The following is a 20,570-nucleotide window of genomic DNA, read 5'->3' as shown; positions in this document are numbered from 1 at the left end:
CAGCCTTCTAGATCTTGAAGCAGGCCAGCATCGGCACATGTAAAGCCACAGCATGGCCTTACACCCACTAATGCCAATAGCATGGTGACCTGGAAATGTTTGATACAGCCTTCTCAGTCAAGGGTTGTCATTTCTCCTGTTTCTCTCTGGACCAGGCTGCAAACTGCTGTTCCACCTTGAGTGCAAGTACTATGCGGAAAAGGTGCCTTGCCGTGGAGGCACCTGTGCGGGAGGTGGGGAACCAACTCCCCCGGCTCGTTCCCACAAGCTCAACCGGACACCGAGTCTGTCTGTGGAGACGGGCATGTACCAGCCCCACACCGCACTCCAGTCGCAGCAGGGCCCGCATGCTCTTCAGCAGCACCAGCAAGGTGGATCGTGGAATGTTACACGGACAGCGGAGTTCAAGGACCCAGGGGACATCCTCATCACAGATGTTTCAGAACTCACGAACCTGGACTCCTTTCTTGTCAAAAAGGTGAGGGCTGTATGGCTACTTTTAGGCTGTAAAGGGAATTTGTAAGTCTATAAAGAAACTTGTTATTATCAAAGCCTCACTCTGTTTAATGTGCAAACATTCTGCCATGTTGCTTCGAGCAAAGCTGTTTTACTGCATGCAGTACCATTGTCTTGTGGTGTCATCGGCTGCATGTAAGTATAAGGATGAGACTTGAGCCATTATGCAACAGTGAGAAAACCCAGATGATGCTAAAGAAAGTGTGCTATGTGCATACCACTCATTCCAGCACTTTCTGTTGCTCGGCAGTTACAGTTGTAAGACCGTATTTGCTTGATTATAAAACGAGTTTTGTTTAATGTTTCTTGAATTACCACTTAAGAACGTATCTCACATTGTAGTCAAACGCTCTATGGGGCTTTCTGCCACGGCGGTGCACATCTCCATGGCGTCACTGGATCATGTGTAGCTGCTTTGCCATGTGTGCATCTCAGCCTGCCAAGGAAGTGCATTTCAGTTCCGTTAAAACATAGTGAAGACATAGTGGCAGCTGAGACAAACTGCAGAGCAAAATAAGAATGATACAGGGAATGAAAGAAATATGGGCACTCAGTAGCTTGTTCTAATCGTAGTCATTATGTTGTCGTTTCAACCAGCCCGGCACCTGGCACATTTGAAGCACCTAGAACACTCTGGCGCAACCCAATACGTGATCCACAGCATTTCATCTGCACCATTTCATTGCTGCCCTTGAGTAAATTTTCCACTCAATGCAGAGCCCATTGCTCATCTAGTACCTCATTTCTGTTGCATTTGAGGTGTACTAAATGATTAAACAAACAAGCAAACTGTAGACATGAAGATGAGCACCGCTCAAAAAAGTAGTGTGCATGGCTCCCCAGAGTAGGAGGAACATGATTCAGCAGTAAACAAACAATATGTGCCAGTGCAGGCTTGGGTTCCAGTACACGTTGTGCCATGCCAGTGTGTATCATTGCAGTGAATCACACATCACATGTTGCTGGAAATTTCTACACTAAGCTGACGGCTACAGTTGCATTATGCGTCATTGATTCACATTATAGTCATAACACAATATTATTCTTTTTAATATTCTGAATTCTGAAAGTAATGCTTTCATCGTATTTGAGTTCGCATTGAATTCATGTGGACACAGTAGTCATTGCTGCCAGCATGTATGTTTGTGGAATGTTACCACATTTGTTATAATGCGATATATTGGTGGACTATAGTTGTTAGACGTAAATTATGGTTTCCATGATTTCTTTTTAATGCATGTACAGTGCTCAATGATTAAAACATGATACTCGGACCACATGGTGGCCAGTTTGTTTGTGCCACCAGAGAGTCTGGGTGAAAGCTGGTGGACCAAATGCAGTCAGAATGCATCACAAGGGTGATTGCCTTCATTGTATACGACATATAATCAGATTCATGTTCCCAGCCCTCTGTGGTGATGCAAAAAGTGCCAGCAACCACGTGCTCTAGGTATCACATTTCATTCACCGAGTACTGTACATGAACACCAGTGTAACATAAATTGCAATAACTTTTCCGTGGACATTCCCACTCGACATTTGTGGTTGCCTCCCGTGCAGGTGGGCTACCTTTCAAGTGCGAGCAAAAAGAGGGATTCAGCAGTGGACATGGTCTTCAAAAAGGCTCTGAAAAGCTTCAAGTCAAATCTTATAAGCACATACTCCGTGGCTGCTCAGGCAAGCATTTGGAATTGAGTTTACACTGTTTCAAGGTGTCTTTTAGATTAGGATTGAAAACTGAGCAAGTTGGTACGCATTCGTCTTGTGATTTGTGCAGTGTCACGAAACGGCAATAAAGGAACAAGCGTGTGCCCTGTGTACTTTTCTGTCATTTTGGGTTTCTGTGTCACTGCCCATCCTTTGATACTCAACGATGTCCTTTACAAGCTAAACTCAACCTGCTAGACAACAGAGGGCTCTCAGAAGAAAAGATCCTTGGGCCATGGCCTATGCGTCCTTGCATGCAAAAGGCCACAAAAGCCTTTCTGCGTTTCTTGAAAAATACTTCTGCGAATGACTGACTATTATTTTTCTTTTCTCTCCTTATTTGTTCGTCCCTTTTACCCCTCCCCGAGTGTAGGGTAGCCAACCGGGTACATCCTTAGTTAACCTCCCTACTTTTCTCTCTCCCTCTCTCTCTCTTGGGTTTTGTGAGCGTTGTACAAATCACAAGATGTGTTTTATATATGTGAGATATTTCAGTTGCCATTTGTGATACTGTTGTTGCAGAACTATTTAACCTTCTTATTTGACCAATTGTGGTTCAAAGTTGTGTGGTGGGCCACTACTTTTCTCATTTTGTAAGGGCAATGTAGCACATAGTAGCTGAAGTTGCACTCATGAAGGCCACTTGTTTGGCCTTTTGCGAGGTCCTGTCGTTTTCTTTACATTTTCCGTGGCTTTCATCACATCAGTACTGTCTGTCTTGCACTTCTGATGGTGAAATACCACTTCTGACCACCTTCCTTGTCAGAGGTGACATAAACTACATCATGCTGATAACTGGCCGTAAATCATGGGCTTTTTATTTGTGCCGCTTATTTCTTGAGAGACGATAGTGAGCACAAGACTGGGCGTGGTTGCTGAAAAGTTACTTGTCCTTCTCTTTTTCTCCTAACAGATTACACTTTCTCTTCATTAACAATTGGGCCACGGCAGTATGATAGACATGTCATGTGCAGAGCTTTAGAAACATAGAAGTTAGCTGTGTGACAAACACTATAATGAATGGGCTACTTTAATGAAGTGTTGGCATTTGTCACTTTAGTGATAAGGTATGTGTAGTAGGTGCAAATGAAGGGCTCTGAAGCATTGCAATGGCATAATTTAGTAGTTTCATGAGCTGCCCGATGTCAAACTGTACCTAAGAGCTGAGACATATTCTGATGATCAGGCACCAAGAAAAAAAAAGAAAGAAAAATAGGGGCATATATAAAGATGTAGTAGTTTCAGGTTTCATTTGATGCGTTAGTTGTTCTACATAGACAAGGCTGTTGAGAGAGAAAGGGAGTGAAGTTCTCTGATTGTATATAGACCAAGCATGGACAGATGCCTTGTACTCGAAACACTGAATTATTTCCATGCCTGATGAGTGCCTATTGCATTTTTCAAAACTTGGTGACACACTAGTTTACTATGACAGTGTTAAACCTAACCCTTTCAAGGACTTTGTATTTATTTTAAAAGTTTAGTTGCCAGATCGCTGGCGCTTGGATATACTTGTAATGTTTAAGGGAGGTCTGAAACAGCTGGTTGCTGGGTAGCTTTTTTCTGTATTTGTGGTGAGTAATTTGTTTAGGTCTAAAATCGGAGAACACTCTGTCATGTTTCAGGATGGCCGGTTATGTCTACGATACAAGGATCTAACAGATCACTTTGAGCAAGTGGCACGGTCTGTCATTGACCAGGAGTGCTCAAGCGAGACCTTTCCACTCACCATGGCTGTCAATGCTTTCCGTGTGTTCCTGGATGAATTCCGCAACCTCTACCGTTCTGAGAACAAGCCCAAAAGCAAGGTATGAAGGAGTGCTCTATGCAATGATTTCATTGGTCAGAGCTTTTTCTCTCACCTAGGTTTGTGTGTTGTCATGTGAGGCAATATGAAGATTCACATTGGATTTTGTTCCTTGCAGGGAAAGAAAAGAAAGCGAAAAAAGAAGGCATCTCAGTTAATTGTGAGTACATGATTATTAACAGGATGGGAGGCTGCATTCTTTCTGGTTATTGTGCCACAGAAATGGCACTGAATTCGTGAATAATAACTGTTTTGTGCTAATGATGCTGTCTCTTTATGTAAATCCTTGTTGCTTACATTATATTGTTCACATTAGCAAACACTATGTTGACAAGTGTCTGTAAGTTATAGCATGTGTAACACTTTAAAACAGGCAAATTGTAGACATGAGACGAATGTTGTAAAGTAGACAAGCTGTTTATTCATGAAAAAAAGTTTATGGAAGAAATTTAGAATTATGAAACGTTATTGAAAATCCGAAAAATTAAACCAAAATCAAAAGTGAATTCCTTAAGTAGGATTTCATTATTTTTTAGTAAACTTTGCTGTGCAGTGAAAGACAGGGTTTCTTAAATTCATGAAGCATGGATTTGCCCCATCTTTTTAAGCAGTTTGTGCGAACAAGCTTGCTGGTAGCTGTCGGCACAAGTCTATTTGAGCAACTGTGATGCAGTATAAATTCTGGTTTTGAATGAAAACTGTCCTAACATGATGTTATGATGGGCTTGTGTGTGCAGGAGCACTGTGGTCACATATTTGCACTTGTCGTGATCAACATTCCAACTGCCTGTGAAGTGTGCAGCAACTCCCTCTGGCTCACTGAGCGAGGCCTAGTTTGTCAAGGTTTGTTGCACAAATTGTCTTTCATCCTCATCATAGTATGTACACAACAAAAAAAATTACACAGAGTAGTTGAATATTTGATGAAAACTCGTCAGGTGAGGTTTATACATGGTCAAAATAAAAAAAGCACTCGCCTAAGGTCTAAAGAAAAACAAACATATACTAATTGACATTTTGATACTGCCACAGAATCCTTGTTCACAATGAAGAGGAGAGTGAGAGGGACCGGTTATTTATCTATTGTATTGCCATGGGCAGCGATCCTGTGGTTGGTGCTTGGACGATGAAGACGACGATGGTGCGGCTATCTGGTGTATACAGTGAAATCTCGGTACAACGAACTTCAGGGGACCGCGGGAAAATGTTCGTTATTCTGAAAGGTCGTTATAGTGAAAGCCCAAAAATTAGCCATAACAATAGCATTTCAGTAACGCAAGCGTCCTACCTTTGAAACGGTACCTCCTTGAACTCCTTTCTCACACAATGCACACGTGATCGTCAGACAAGGCACATTTATTTGAAATAGTCCGTGATCGTCTTCTGACGGGTGCAGCACAGACTCTGCAGCACGAACGATTCCAGACCGTCCGCATTCTTATGCACGCCTTCGGCCGCTGTGCCGCTTTTGGCTATAAATATGCGGAGTTTTCGCAAGCAGTCCAACGCATCTGTGGCCGACACGGACTCGTCGCGGTCTTCGAGTGCTGCTGTAACGTGCAGCAAGATTCTTGCTGGTGCTTAAAGATTTTCTCCTTATCTTTGAGAATCGTGGCGATCGTCGACCGCACCACTCCACGTTCTTTAGCCACGACGGTTTGTTTCTTCCCGTCTTCTATCTCGCGAAAAATCTCTACTCTCTCGCTCAAAGAAAACTGCTTTCGCTTCTTCGCCGTGCTTAGAATTGTTGAGCTCATGGCAACGCGAACGCCGGCACGCACTTCTAACACAATAATATAACCAGAAGGAAAACAAGATGGACAGGCCTGATACGGGTGACAGCACGCGAACAGCTGAGAAAACAAGCAAGAAAAACGTGATGCGTCGTCACCTCCGCAACAGGAAAAAAAAAAAAAGGCCCACTTCAGCGTTAATTACTACTTTTTTTTTTCTTCTGCCGCACCGTCTCAGGTTTTACGAGCCCATGCTCCCCGCCTCTCCACTCACAAAACCTGGTGCGTCGTTGCCTCCACAACGGAGAAGGAAAAAAAAAAAGTCTCCGCCCGCATCTTTCTCCTTCCGCGCCATCTCAGGTTTTTGCGGGAAGCAAGTTGCAAGGCGGCCCGCTCTTCGCGCTGCGTCGTCTGCTAGCTTAGAGCTCCGACTGCCGTGACGGATACACGGAAATCTAAGAATCCTCGCATTTCGGGATATGAGTTCGTAGTACTGAGGTGTTGTTAAGATGACACGGAAATTAAATAACGATCGTTATTCTGAAATGTTCGTTATTCTGAAGTTCGTAGTAGTGAAATATTTTTACATTGAAACTATAAGCAGTCGGCACGGGATTTCATAAAAGTTCGTTAATCTGAAATGTTCGTTAATGTGGTGTTCATTGTAACGGGGTTTGACTGTACGCGCTAGCCCTACCGTTGTGTTGTCTACCTTGTTTTGTAAATATATCCTTCGTATATTATATAGATTCTCCCCATAACAATATTATCGAATCTGTTATCTGTTCATTTAATAATTGAAACCTCTTGTACTCTTCTCCATTGTGAACAAGGGACTTGTAGCGGCACCGAAATGTTAATATATGATTGTTCTTCTTTCAGTTTTAGGCAAGTGCTCGTTTGTTTTTACCAAAAACTTGGAGATCTCAGGATCTGAGGATGTCTCAGTACTTCTGCGGCCTGGGCACACAGTCAGATATTATAATTTCAACCCTGTACAAACAGTCTAATACAGACCAATATTCCAGATGCCAGATTTTTTGGACATGCCAGATAATTCAGACTCCTTCACAGCATTGCCACAGTACCCCACAGGGTCAGTGTATGAGGACAGTCTGAAATTTTGTATGCAAGAACTGTTCACTGTCCGATTCGCTAGACAATTTGGCGTGACCGCAGTTTCAAAAAGCATTGATCGAAGCCATCATCACCGCCATTTTGATTATCTCATCGCCTCGAACAGGTGCTCTCGCATGCGGATCCACTGGCAGTCGTGGCAGCTAGGCCACGCTAGGCCTAGCTACTTCGACATTCACTACCAACCTTCTTGCTGAACGGTGCAGTGTTTTTCATTAAAACAATTCGCCTGTATTAGCAATGGCGCCGACTCCGCCTGTGTAAACTTCACCAGTGGCTTCGAAGCTCGGATAACAAGTCCCGTCAGCATCGGCAGAATACAGCAGTGTCACGCGGTGAAGCATACACAAAGTATTGGGGTCAAACGTACCAAGAGGGCGAAGGGGCAATTGTCATGGGACACAATATGTGTATTCCTTAACTATACATGCTTAAACCTGCCATCTCATGTCACAGTATGAGCACTGATACACTGAATATGTGTACTGGAAGGCCTTCAGAGCTATTTAGGATGTGCCTGTGGCGATTCGAGCCCTTGAGGGCAGTAAAATACATGCATTTGTTTTTTCTGACTGCCTGATTTTTCGGACATTTTCGCGGCCTCTAGGGAGTCCGAAAAATAGAATGTCAGCCATATAAGCATATGTGAACTACATCATGTTGTACCGTTTTACTGGCTATGATTACTCAGTGCCCATAAATTCAGTGTTTTCTCAGCCCGCTGTCCATAACCCTTTGGTGCCGGCCATACCCACAAAGATTGTAGGCCCTGTAAAAAAAAATAAGGATGAAGGTGCAGCTGTAATATTTATTATTTAAAGTTGAAAGGAAGCATATTTCACTTCTCTCTATATGGACTACACAACAGTTGAAAAATTTTGTGATTGTGCTCGCCATAAAAAGCATAAAATTGAGGTCAGTCACATTGTGGCTAATGATCGCCACCAGTCATGCCTGTCGGTCCCGCGAAAAGTTTTGTTGTTACTTTTTGAATGGCCAATAGAATTTGTTAAAGGGACACTAAAGGCAAATACTAAATCGATGTTAACTGTTTAAATACCATTCCAGAAACCTCGCAACGGTTGTTTTGTGCCAATAAAATACTTAGTTTACGAGGAAATTGTATCTGAAGGGTCCACATACCTTCATCGCAATTCACATCTCCCGCCACCCAACCGGGGCCGGTGACATTGCATACGCCATCACCACCCTTTGTTGCTGTTGGTGAGTAAAGCGGCTCCTGGCAGATGGTGGTACGCAGTCAAGTAAGTGGCGAATTTGCTGCTACAGCTGCTCTTTGGTCAAGTGGCGTAGACCATTCGGGCATCCCGCTGCATCAAATGGAAGTTGAATTCTCTGCTACTTGCAGTTGATGTGAGTTTTGCAAGCCAGCAAAACCAGCGCAGCACTATGCGATAACTATAGAAACACAAAAGCGTGGGCAGCGCATAGTTGAGTGAAAACGAAGCCTTTCAACCGCTTGCGTCGTTGTCAGGGTTATTTCAATGAGTTCTTTTTTCTAAAAGTGAAATAGAACTGGATAAGTAGCATTTCGTTTTGTCTTATAATACAATACAGGGATGTTTTGTGCAACGAGTGGTTGAGTACTAGAGACAGAATTTAACTGACAAGTGCATTCGTCATCGGACAAGTACTTGAATGCCCTGGGGGAGTCTCAAATGATGTCCTGTATTTACCTCAATTTCTCGATAATTAAGGCTCTGTTCGCGATGATATTTGTGCCTTAGAGATTCTCGAGGACTAATCTATCAATTTACCTTGACTTACTGTTTGCCTTTAGCGTCCCTCTAATGACTGTTAAATCACTTCATGATAACCTCATGTACTGTGTAAGGGTGTGTCTTGGTCTGTAAACTGAGATATATTGAGTGTGGATCAAGGAAAAGCCTGACTTCTTCACATGCATACCTGTTTTAGAGCAGCCTTGTTCAACTTTTTTGATTGTTTGCATGAATTCACATGTGCACACTGTTGATCTGTTTTCTAGGTTGCAAGCTCACCTGTCACAAGAAGTGCTATCAGAAAGTCAGTTCCTCATGTAGAGATGTCAATATTCTTCAGGTAAGGTTCAATTGAGGTGACAGCTTGTGCAGTCAAACCTTGGTCTAATTAATTTGTACTTGCAGCTGATTTGGTAAAGTTTAGCATTTTTTCTAATCAACTTAGGCATGTTTTAGCACTGTTAATTTTTTATTCATTCACATAGATGCCTCATTGAGATGCTTCCACTGATGGAAGTGTTTGCCACTTGAAATATATATGTCTGAAATTTAATTTGTAGTTCAGTGTTTTGTACAATCAAACTTGATTATAATGAACTCACATCTGACATGAAAACACTTTCATTATATCTAATACAGTCGATCCTGGATATATAGAACTCGAAGGGGATCATGAAATAGTTGAATATATTGGTAATTCAAAATATAAAATATGCCTGCCTGAAGCTTATCTGAGATTTCTGCAGGTCTTGGACAGTTTCCAGAGATTGTGAAAAGCGGCAACTTACCAATTTGCTTTACCAAGGCTGCGTTGAATGCATAAAAGTTATCTTTTGCTCATGATTGTTGCAGGTCGATCGCACCGCGGAATGGTCGCCGATATACTGATCGCAATACTAACCCTAAAAGCCCACATCGCCCAGATGCAATACTGCGGTGTGCCTTGCATATATTGGAAGTCCTAGCTTCAGTCCGGACCTTCAGAAATATACTTAGGCGGAACAAAACGACTCGGACTCCAAACGAAAGCTCACTAGTGAACAGCTGGCACCATATTCAGTTAAACCGGCAATGTAATTTAATTCCTGACTTGCTGGCAGTCATTTGGTTACATAATTTTGATGCTATTGCAGTGTAATTGTGAGTGGCATGCCTCTTTCTTGAGCGCGGCAGAAGGTGACAGCCGCACCTCTTTTTGCTGCGACATACACACATTAGTTTGCAAAAAGATCCGTCAAAAATTACATTGCCGGAGCGCGAAAATTTAAACTCATTCTCAAAGTTCAGTGCCTGGACTAACTACTAGATGGCCTTAAGTGGATAAGAAACAGCTCCAACATGTCGAAAACAGCTATCTAAAGCATCCATCACAGATGATAGACTTGAATAGGCATGTTAACGACAGAGTTAAAGTCAAGGGGCCTGGTGGAGTCTGCCCCCCCCCCCCTCTATATTTTTAGGAGGGACTCGCCCCCCCCCCCCTTGCGGCAGGTCAACCGTAGCACTACGGCACACATTTGACAAGCGCTGGAAGCGATTTTTCTTTACCAGTGGTGCCTTGTGTGGGGCAATTCCAATTTTTCTATTAATGATTTAATCACGATTAATCGGTTGATGTGGCATGAATAAAAACAGGAAAGCAGGTATTGTCATACTGCTGCATGCATTTCCCTGAAGCACTGCACATGCCGGTCACCGCCCTTGTTCAACCAAGATTCTTGCCACAGCATACTGTTTAATGAGTCACCTGAGTGTGAAGCTATCTGCTCGGGAATTATTTATTTATTTATTCAAAGTACTTTACAGCTCTCTAGTTGAGGCATTGGGTAAGTGGGGCTGGAACGTAAGGGGGGCTGGAATGCAAAACAAGAACACTTATGAACAGCAGACATAATTTAAAATACAGACAAAATTATAGGCATAAATTTTAAAAAGACTGTGTGGTGGGCAAATTGGTATGGCAGTATTTACACAGTAGCACAGAAGCACATGGATGACTGAAAGAAAAAGACGAGAAACAGCACTAACAGCTGAGTGTTTATCGCACTGGAGCAGATATATTTATCACCACTAAAAAGGAATAGAGAAGGAAGACACAAACAAGTCAATCCAGCAAGATCAACTGACACAGGCAGCTAATGCGACAAAAACAACATTTCTTTCATCAATAAGGTGACTGATGGGCAACTAACACAATCCCTCTTCCTAATGATTGCATGATTACATGCTCAGTTACTAATATATGCAGCTTCTACTATTTCTCTGGTGAGCTGGTCAGGGTGCCTGGCCAGTGAATGAGTGTGATAAAATAGAGGCTTTCATCCACAGCATGTGCAATGGGCGGCAAGGTGGTCTGATAAGGCTAGTTTTTCAGTGTTATACCTGTGCTCACGTAATCCCTCATTGATGCATCTGCCTGTCTGTCCCACATACCCTTTTCCATAGTCCAACGGGGTGCAGTAAACCACCTCTTCAACACAAGAAACAAACGGTTTCAGTAGGTCTTATCACATCCACGAGGCTTGCGCATATCCTCGTTTACCCTCACTCACAAACTAGACAACTTCAAAGTGGTGGAGAGTGCAATATCTACACCGGCACGTTTCTCTATCTTTTTCAGATTGTAACTAATCCTGTGTTGTTAGGGCAATATGATTACTTTCTTTCTTACCTGTCACTTGGTCAGTGGCACTGAGAATTTCGTTCTTACTTCTCTATCCATTTGAAGCTGTCTAGGTTTTGCATGAGAGTAAACTTGTGGTTAGGGGCAGTGGCACCTTTCTATAAAGCTGTGCGATGCATTGATATAGCTTTAGCTGGCACTTGCAGCTAGTGCACCAACAAAGTGAGAGCTGGACGTCAGTGTTCCTTCTAACAGTGGACTGCACTGTACTCTTGCATCTCAGCTATCCTTTCATTGCCTCGCCTCTTATTTTCTTGCTTGTCAAATTTCTCCACCTTTTTCATGTGTCAGGTTAAAGAAAACACCAACCATTTTGAGTCCCTGGGAAGTATGCTTACATTGAACACCTTTGAATGTGGTAACTGTTGTATTTAGGAGAAAGTTGATTTTAGATGTTGTCTCAAGTGGACTTTGTCCTTACATCAAGGCAAGGTCATGATTATGAAGCTTGTGAAACATCCAGTTAAGATGGGACATATTGCAGGGCCGCAAGGTGTTTGGTGTGCCACTGGATCGGCTCGTGGGCGATGACGTGCGCATTCCCGTTGTGGTGGAGCGGCTTATTACCACAATTGAACTGAAGGGTCTTTACGTTGAGGGCATCTACAGAAAATCTGGCATTACTTCCAGGGTGACACAACTCAAACAGGACATGGATGATGGTGAGTTGCAGTGATGTGGCAATGAGTTTTTACAGCGGCGCAAGTAGTACCTGATGATTACTCTGTATTGCTGCATAGCTGTTATTGTTTGTCTATTTGCAAGGTGGGTAGAAGAGATTGTCTATTTCTTCTGTCTGTGAAACAAAGGATAAGTTTCGTGGTAGTGAAAATGCTGAATGTCGTCTGGCGTCTTCAAACAAAATGCAGTAGTTAATTTGTGGGCACTGCCTAGATGTCTGACTGTGCGCTGTAGCTGAGTTATTATGAAAAATCCATAACACATTATTCTTGCATTCACAGAAATTGTTAAAATAAACGAGATGAACAAACAATCTGAAATGCAATCTGATGCTGCGAATTTGTCCTCTGCCGAGAAAGATTAACATTCCCTGTCTCCAGCAGAAAGCAAAAGGTGACAGGTGTGATGCCTGCACTGCATAACATGCCGAGGGGTTGCTTGCAGAAGTGTCAAATCTTTGCGCTTGCTTCATTCCTCCTCTTTGGTGGGAGGCATTGGTATCCAGCTCTGCCCTCAGGCACCAGCTCAGGCTGGTCCAGAGGGCAGAAAGGATGGCGACGGCCAGCAGTGCCTTGGAATGGGGGCCTCACCACACAGTGTTGCCCTGTTTTAAGGGCAACGAAGTCTTTTATACAAATAAAGTTTTGTTCTTCCTCTTCTTCCTTTGTTCACAGATCCTGAAGGTGTAGACCTGGATAGTTATCCCATCCATGTGTTGACAGCAACACTAAAGGCTTTCTTTCGTGACATGCCCGAGCCCCTCATGACTTTCGAGCTTTACGAGAGCTTTCTTCTGGCCACAAGTGAGTGTTTTGTTGACCTAAAGATAGTAGCATCTCTGCCACCAAGCTTCTGCTTTTCACGCTGAGTCTTCACTTACCCTTGCCTAGATTTCCAAGACCCTGAGGAAAGAGCACAGGCTATTTTCATGGAGACCAAGAAGCTTCCGCCTGCACATTATGACCTCTTTGAGAGGCTGGCATTTCATCTTGCAAGGTATTGATGCATGGTTTATGTGCACCATCTCCTCAGACCATCACCATCATTAACACACTTTTGCCAACATTAAAACAGGAAGCTTTAATTTTGGCACCACGTACAGTATTGTTAGAGTACATTTAAAATTTTTGGTTAATACGATGCCTGCCGAAGTCCCGGCCTGCAGCCGTACATTTCTATTTGACAAAGCTTTTTTTATTTCATTCCTGAAATTGGCCTTCACAATTTGAACTTGACTGATCGGCACAAATGTGCCTGACCCAATTGTGACCCCAGCCATCACCCCAATAATTTCTACATTGGAAACGCTAGGAAACAGTGAACACGTCGAACACATGTTATCTCCTGCCGAAAATGCCTATTTTCGGGCTTCCCGGAAAAGATCTTCAAGGGAAAACGGGAAATCATAATGATTGCCTTATTTACCTTTTCCTAACATGGCCATTTTTTTCACCAAGAAAATCTGCTTGGGAGTTGCTTGCACAATGCAATTGTATTATGAGACCGCATTCCACAATTCAAAGCCAGGCCTATCGTCATTAACACCACAAGAAGAGGACATAAGTCCCTGTGGCAGTGACGATGAATTGCTTTCAGTCTTTGCTTACAAAAGCTAATTCGAAATAGAAGTATTTTTACGTGCTAAGCTAGCGTCAACAAAGTCGCATCACATGTTTACAGTGTTCCTGAGAATTGCATGCATTGCTGGACCAACTAGTGATGTGGTTAGTCTGTATGCGTGGGGCACCATGCCATTTGCAATTTTTGCAGTGACATTCAATAAATGGGGAATATCAAACATTCAGTGGTCTGTACAGAAGATGTGGTCCACAAAGTGCTGTCTAAAAGTGATGACAGTGGACATTAAATATAAATACATTTCTATTCTGTGAAGGTAAACTTCAATGGTTCCATGTTTTTCCGATTGCTAGCATAGAAGGCATGCTGCATTGTTATTGTTAAAAAGTTTGGTGTGCCTTATAATTCTGCTGTGTTTAGGAGCTCTAATGTAATTTCTGTGTTCACTGCCTACATTTAATGCATAAAAACTGGGTGAATTAGATTTGGGGTCTTGTTAACGTCAGGCAAACACTGCTAAATGAATCAGCGGTGTGTTGTGAGTTTTTTTTTTTTTTGCCTCTTGTTTAATTAGACGTGCTAAAGAATAGACAATATGCAAAAGTCTGTAAGTGGGCTTTCCCACAGAGCTAACGCATCCTGAGCAAGATGACCACATTCCTGCTAGTAGCGCTGGTAAAGCTGAGAAATTCGTGTTAAAACCTGGTGCGGGGAATGGATGGTGGCAAGAATGATATCATTGACCCGCATGTTGTTACTTCAATTACAATTCTAGCCTGACATCCACCATCTTGCTTGTGCCAAAGAAGGTGTGTGGAGAACTGCACTTGCATGTTTTGCATATTGTCTATTCTATCAGTCTCGTCAGTTTTGTCTAATTTGAATTAATAGAAGCCTACGGTATTATTTTTTATTTTTGTTAGTCATGCTGTACATAATACAGATTTTCGCTAGTTTACCCACAGTTGTGAGAAATCGCATATCGATTTGTGTATTAGATGTTCTGCTATGTATTTCAATATGGAGCAATCAACTGCTGTTTGCTTCAACAATATAGGACTAAGAAATTGCAGGAGGGCAAAATTTCTGCTATGGAAATAATCTGCTCTGGTCGAATTTTTGAGTGGTTATCAGCATCAAATGTACACCACTATAAAACAAAATTGTGCTTAATTTTACAGACAAAACATTTTTGTGTTTTTGCGTAACAGAGTCTTGTGATGTCCATGATGACCTGTCACTTTTTAAATGCCTTGCCATTTACTCATGTGGCATGTTTTTCATGCCAGTTCAGTGTTGCGCATTCATATTAGTAACTGAAGGCCTTTTTGGAGTGTACATTTAGCTGCCTTTGTCTGCATTCAGTTAACTCCCCAGCTACCATGTAGTCTTGTAGGGCTAGTTTTTGCATGTTGTATTATAGGAAACTGTTGGACAGAAGATGCACAAGGAGAAAACAAATATGGTTAAAGGAAGCACAGGACACTAACCTAATGCTACTGTTTTGTGACAGGACACTATATCAGATATACCTTACTGCTACATATCTGCACATTCTCCCCAGATATTATTGCGATAACAACTATATGGACACTCCAGGCACATTTTTGTTGTCGCCATCAACGTGATGTTCCGTAAAAAGTTCAAGGGCAATAACTCCGTCACTGCTCGCTGTAGGCTGTATGAGCGAGTGAAAGCACACAAGGAGAGCCAACAATTGTGGCTCAATCTGGCGCGCATGAGGGAGAAAGGTGGAGAGCAAACGCGACGTTGTCCATTGCTCGAAAGGCCTTTGGGGATGAGAGGGAGGGGAGGCGGCGTTGGGCGCTGGTAGCAACTGCGTATTTCCCAACCGGGCAAGGGGAACTGACGAGCGCAGCTCTCACATGAGAAACGGAGGAAAATGGGAAGGCAGCATGGGAGGAAGGAGGGGTGCAGCTTTTACTCCTCCAGCAACTGTGTTGTTTGCTCGGCAGAGCATGGTTGCACCCACCGTATCTTGATAGTCAGCTGCAGATGGCTCATACCTTAGTGCATGCTGTTTCCTCGCCACTGCTTGCGTTGAAGCGATAGACAGCACCAAGGTCACCTCACTCGCTGCTGCTGCTGCCCTGCTTGCCCACACCAGCGTTTTGATAGCGAGTGTCCTTGGTAATCAAGTGTGATATGTTAGCGCTGACACCAAGATTGTTAATTCAGTTAGTTAGCGAATGTTTTCAAGCTGATACGGCTGATCAAACTACTATCCTTGCTTCGTATTACTGTCTATGAATTTGCTATGGCAATCGATGCTCTGCCTTTTGGGCAAAACTGCGACTTTTTAAAAATATTTTTTGTTGGGCTTTTTGGCAAAGAAATCCACATTGACCTACTTATGCATGCTTGCATGAATCGATATAGTGCTGTATTTTTCCGAGCTACGTGACACTTGGCTTGCCAAATGAGTGATACATGGGCCACCTCTTGTAAAATAATGTTAGCCTGGGCTCTTTTCTTTGGTTGATGCACGATTGGTCAAGGTGTGTGCATCAACGTCATGCCAAACACATTGATTTTGTGCAATGCAGGGTGGCTCAACACCAGGAGTTCAACCGCATGTCACCTGAATCACTGGCCATTGTCTTTGCACCGTGCATTTTACGCACCAACAAGCGACTGCAAGCACAGGACACGCTTGACTGTGTCAACAAGCAGACCATGTGAGCACTTGCTTGTAATGCAAACTTCGACAGAGTAGCACTTAGGCCGCCTTAGTGACCACTGCTCACGCACTGATGCCACGGTCTCAAAAGCAGGAATGTTCATTTTACACTTGCGTATCAGAGAAATTGAAGCAACATGAATTATGGTAATCCATAGTGCTTCACTGTAGTGCTTGCATTATTGCAACACTTTTCGGACATGCAATACTTGGAGACACACACTGAGGCTGCATTATTTCAATATTGTTTGGAACATTTATGCGGCACTTGTGCCTCATCACACCAATATGAAAGTCACATCTTTGTATGTCAGTCTGCTGAGTATTCTGTTTCTGAGCACAGTGCTGCGATTTTATAGCGGTATTGTACTAGTTATATCATGAGAATGTTCTCTTTCCCAGATGTACTGATCAAGAAATCTTTCTAGATAACAAGCTTGCTGAAATGCTGTTATGTATTCGTTATTTTTGTGGCATAACTCTTGTGTAGAGTAAAATTATTAATGCTAGTCACCTTCAATACACATAAGCTCATTTTATGCATGAAAATGTGGTTTGTAGCACATGAGCAGCAATGTATAGCTGGTTTTGGATGTGTGTCTCTACTGTCTATTTAAGTAATTTTTTTGCATGTAGTGAGACAGAATTTTTTGTTTTCTCGTTACTTTGCAGCTGTGTCCGGTGCATCATCCAGGAACAGCTGAAGAAAGTACAGAACACTTTAGCTGACATTGACACACTGGACACTGCAGTCAGCACTGTTGTAACAAGGCTGAGTTCACTGCGTTCTTCAAGAGTAAGTATTGTCGTCAGTTACTATACACGATGCTCAAGGGCTTTGTCGATGTTCTATAATTTGTTTCAGCTCTTGATTCTTGGTGGAAATATAGTGTATATTCTTGTTTAAGGGTGAGCCGCAGGCTTTTGGAAATTATCTGTGCATAGTCTGCACCTGCCTTTCCTAAGCTTGCGCATTGTCAAGCCTGGTGACACGAAAAATGTTGTGCCATCTTTGTCCGGCATTGATACAGTGCTTAGTAGTGTATCACATGGCTAACTGTTGGTTTGCTCTTCTGTTATGTCTGAATTTGTATAGCCTACTGGCAGGAAGTTCATTAATGTAAGCATTGGTATCATCACAAAACTCTTATCCCACTGCCCTGTGGCTTGTCCTTTCAATGGTTCTTTTCCTTTCTGTTTGTGCAATGTGAACATGCTGCTTTCCATAAATGGTACCTACCACTGTGTTCTGACTGCATGCGCATGCACCCACAGTGCACTGAGGTGCTCTTTCTTTCATTCGTGCATTTGTGCAATAAGCTCCAACCCATGGGACACAAATTATCAAGGATAGGGACAATATTAAATATTTACCTTTGTACTAAACATGAGTACTGAACCATGCTGCTTTGTTGCTCATTTCTTTGTTTCATGTGTTTAATTAGTGCAAGTAGTCGCTCATTTTTCTCTCATTTGCACTAGGCCTTAAAAATAAAAGTCAGAATTGCAGCTTACTGCCCTTGCATTTGCTGCTTAAAGTGACACACAAACATTTCACAGATTTAATGCGCATGTTATTACAAGAGTATGTAATGTACGTTGCAGTTGTCACTAGCAGTGGAGACGAATGGCAGCCAGCTTCCTCCACCAATCAGCAGCCGGGATGATGAAGAGGAAGAGGCTCTACTTACACAGCAGATAGAGAGCCTGGAGAAGGAAAAGTGTGTACTACCTTCTCTGCACTTTTGCAATATGCTTAGTTGCCCAAAGCTTTGTTTCATTGGGTTGTCAATTGGGTTTTAATGTAGCAGGGTGGCACATGTGAGCTAGTTGGGGGCTTTTAGCGAGTTCTTGTATGTTTGTGCTGTATGCTGGGTTTGTAAGCTTGAACTGCTAAGAAAAAAACTAGCCAATGATGGCTAGCAATTGGTTTTGCAAGTGTAATGTTGCGTCAGTGATGGGTGTAGGTACATTTTTTTTTACCGAAAGACTGTTGGCATGGCATATTGGATGCATTGCCACAACATTGTAAATTTGGGATGAAGCACATGCCATGGCAGAATAAAAAAAAAAGTTTTTTCTTCCTTCATAAGCATGCTAGCGAAGTGTCTTCATAGGAAAGCCAACTTATGGATTTGTTTGACACTGCACAGAGTTTGTTTGCATATAAGGGACAATTCAGTTTAGCCAGAGTCTATAAAGTTAGGCCTTATTGTTGCATTAAAGGCATCTAAAAACTATTACGTCTTGGTTTGTAGGCCTCCCAAAGAAACTATTTGAAAGCAAACTGGGCAAACTGGGAGAACTGGGAATTCTCAGGGATTTTAATAGTGTGGAAATACTCGGGGAAAACTCAAGGCATTTGTGCTTCTATCAGGGAAAACGAGCTGTAATTTTATTGAAAGGGAACGAAAGTCGTGGCAGTGCTGGCTCGAGCAACAGAGAGCAATTTTAACGAATCGTCTTTGATGCCGTATGCACTGGAGTAGTTGCCAGTGTACAGTCAACGACTGATTTACTGGACGCCCGATAATTCGGGTGGCTTCGTGGCGCCACCAAGTACCCCGTAGAGTCAATGTATAAGAACGTCTAGAATTTCAGATGCAAGAACCCTTCACCATCTGATTTTCCGGACTTTTTGCTATAACCGTGAATCCGAAACGCCATTAATCAAAGCCACCACTGCCGTCATTTTGATTACCTCGCTGCCTCGAACCGGCGCTCACATGGAGATCCGCTGACGACCGTAACCACTACGGCAATGCTAGGCCTAGCTGCTTCGACTTTCGCTGTTGAGCTTCTTGCTGCTCGGCGCCGTGTTTTCCATTGAAAGAATTCACCGCTGTGAGCAATGGCACCGACTCCGCCTTTGTGGTCCTCGCGATTGGCTTTGAAGCTTGGAAAGCACGGTACGTTGCACAATGCCGGTTCCATAAAGTCAGCTTCGCCTCCATACAGCAACGTTACGTGGTGAAGCATTCGCAAACATATTGTGGTGAAGTATAAGAAGCATGAGAAGGAGCAATTGCCACGGGACACAGTATGTATTCCTTAAATATACACACGTGTACCCGCATTCTCCTGTCACAGTATGAGCACCAATATCCCTAATAAGTGTACTGGCCGGCCTTCAGAGCTTTTTTGGATGTGCCTGCGTCAATTTGAGCCCTTAAGGGCAGTCAAGACATGCATTCATTTTTCTCGAACTGGCCGATTTTTCAGACGTTTTCGTGACCCCTAGGGAGTCCGAAAAATCTGACGTTAGCTATACAACTGACCAAGAGGGGGCTTCGAATGGTCCGTGGGACTTACACATGGCAGAAGGAACACAACAACAGAAAGGACCTACGCATTGAGGAATGAATGGGAAAGGAAGCATGTGGCCGCCACTTCGAAGGAGCTTGAGCTCAAAAAAACAAAACTGTTGGCTGATGCCGAAATGTGGGTGCCCCTCATCGAAACCAAAATAAACTCTTTAAAGCAGTGAAACATAACACCGAGGCATTGTGTGCGGTTTTAGAGTATGTCAGGACAGTTGAGGCTGACTTAACAGCTGTTGAGAGAGAATATCACTTGTGACTAAGTTCGGGCCTCATACTAATGAGCTTGCTTTCAGTTGATAGAAATAGCTCATATTCGAAAATATTTGCTTCTGTATGCATCTCCTTTTTATTCGTATTCGAGAATGTTCGACTCGATTTCCAATGGGTTTTACCATATTTTTGAAGGCATTTTATTTGCTCTGCATTTTACTAACCCCTCCCTTCTGTTCTCTTTTTGAATATACACTAGTCAAAACTATTCAAACTGGAAGTTAGTAGTTCTTTTTTTTATTTTTTCACATGCTTACTGGAGAGTGACAGCATTGAGTGACATGGCGTCAGCCCGTCTTGACATAAAACAAAGCTCTGCGTCACTCACGGAATTTTGCAAGGGCACTCAGGAAAAACCTGGAAAACTTAGGGAATTTGGAAATGTCAACTTGGTAGACACTCTGAATGTCACTTCTGATTCACTCTTCCTCATCTCTCTCCAGGGCGCTGCTGACTACAGTGCTTCCAACATTGGCCCTAAGTGGATCTGATGATGATCTATTGAGCACAGACATGGACAGTGCTGCGGGAAGCCTGGATGATGTTCGGCCTTTTGATGATGCTGGTGAGTGTAAGCTTTTAGAATATAGCTGCAGAAAATTTTATTGCTCTCTCTCATTGGTGTTGTGGTCAGAAAGTCAGTGTGGTGGCTTAGACGTCACAAGCATTAACAAGGACAAATAGAGTTGAAG

At 42.9% G+C, this 20,570-nt stretch overlaps 1 protein-coding gene and 1 long non-coding RNA gene across 3 annotated transcripts in view; one reads left to right on the top strand and one right to left on the bottom strand.

Annotated features, from left to right (window-relative positions):
* LOC135919417 (unconventional myosin-IXb-like) overlaps nucleotides 1-20,570 on the top strand; it is an 80,969-nt gene that overhangs the window by 56,933 nt on the left and 3,466 nt on the right. For both annotated transcript variants that reach the window (XM_065453240.1, XM_065453239.1), the window contains exons 30-42: nucleotides 156-478; nucleotides 2,077-2,193; nucleotides 3,849-4,031; nucleotides 4,149-4,190; nucleotides 4,768-4,873; nucleotides 8,909-8,982; nucleotides 11,810-11,987; nucleotides 12,681-12,809; nucleotides 12,897-13,002; nucleotides 16,152-16,283; nucleotides 16,958-17,081; nucleotides 17,891-18,006; nucleotides 20,322-20,443. In XM_065453240.1, the coding sequence (XP_065309312.1) occupies nucleotides 156-478; nucleotides 2,077-2,193; nucleotides 3,849-4,031; nucleotides 4,149-4,190; nucleotides 4,768-4,873; nucleotides 8,909-8,982; nucleotides 11,810-11,987; nucleotides 12,681-12,809; nucleotides 12,897-13,002; nucleotides 16,152-16,283; nucleotides 16,958-17,081; nucleotides 17,891-18,006; nucleotides 20,322-20,443 (1,752 nt within the window). The remainder of the gene's footprint in view (nucleotides 1-155; nucleotides 479-2,076; nucleotides 2,194-3,848; nucleotides 4,032-4,148; nucleotides 4,191-4,767; nucleotides 4,874-8,908; nucleotides 8,983-11,809; nucleotides 11,988-12,680; nucleotides 12,810-12,896; nucleotides 13,003-16,151; nucleotides 16,284-16,957; nucleotides 17,082-17,890; nucleotides 18,007-20,321; nucleotides 20,444-20,570) is intronic.
* The window catches only part of LOC135919418 (uncharacterized), a 29,893-nt gene continuing 16,890 nt past the window's right edge, over nucleotides 7,568-20,570 (bottom strand). The window contains exons 2-3 of the long non-coding RNA XR_010569956.1: nucleotides 8,044-8,231; nucleotides 7,568-7,669 (exon numbers count right to left, since the gene is read on the bottom strand). This is a non-coding gene — a long non-coding RNA (uncharacterized lncRNA). The remainder of the gene's footprint in view (nucleotides 7,670-8,043; nucleotides 8,232-20,570) is intronic.

This window comes from Dermacentor albipictus, chromosome 1 (assembly GCF_038994185.2).
Source record: "Dermacentor albipictus isolate Rhodes 1998 colony chromosome 1, USDA_Dalb.pri_finalv2, whole genome shotgun sequence".
Lineage (NCBI taxonomy): Eukaryota > Metazoa > Arthropoda > Arachnida > Ixodida > Ixodidae > Dermacentor > Dermacentor albipictus.
Note: the sequence above shows the minus strand (reverse complement) of the source record. Positions and strands in the feature narration are given on the sequence as shown.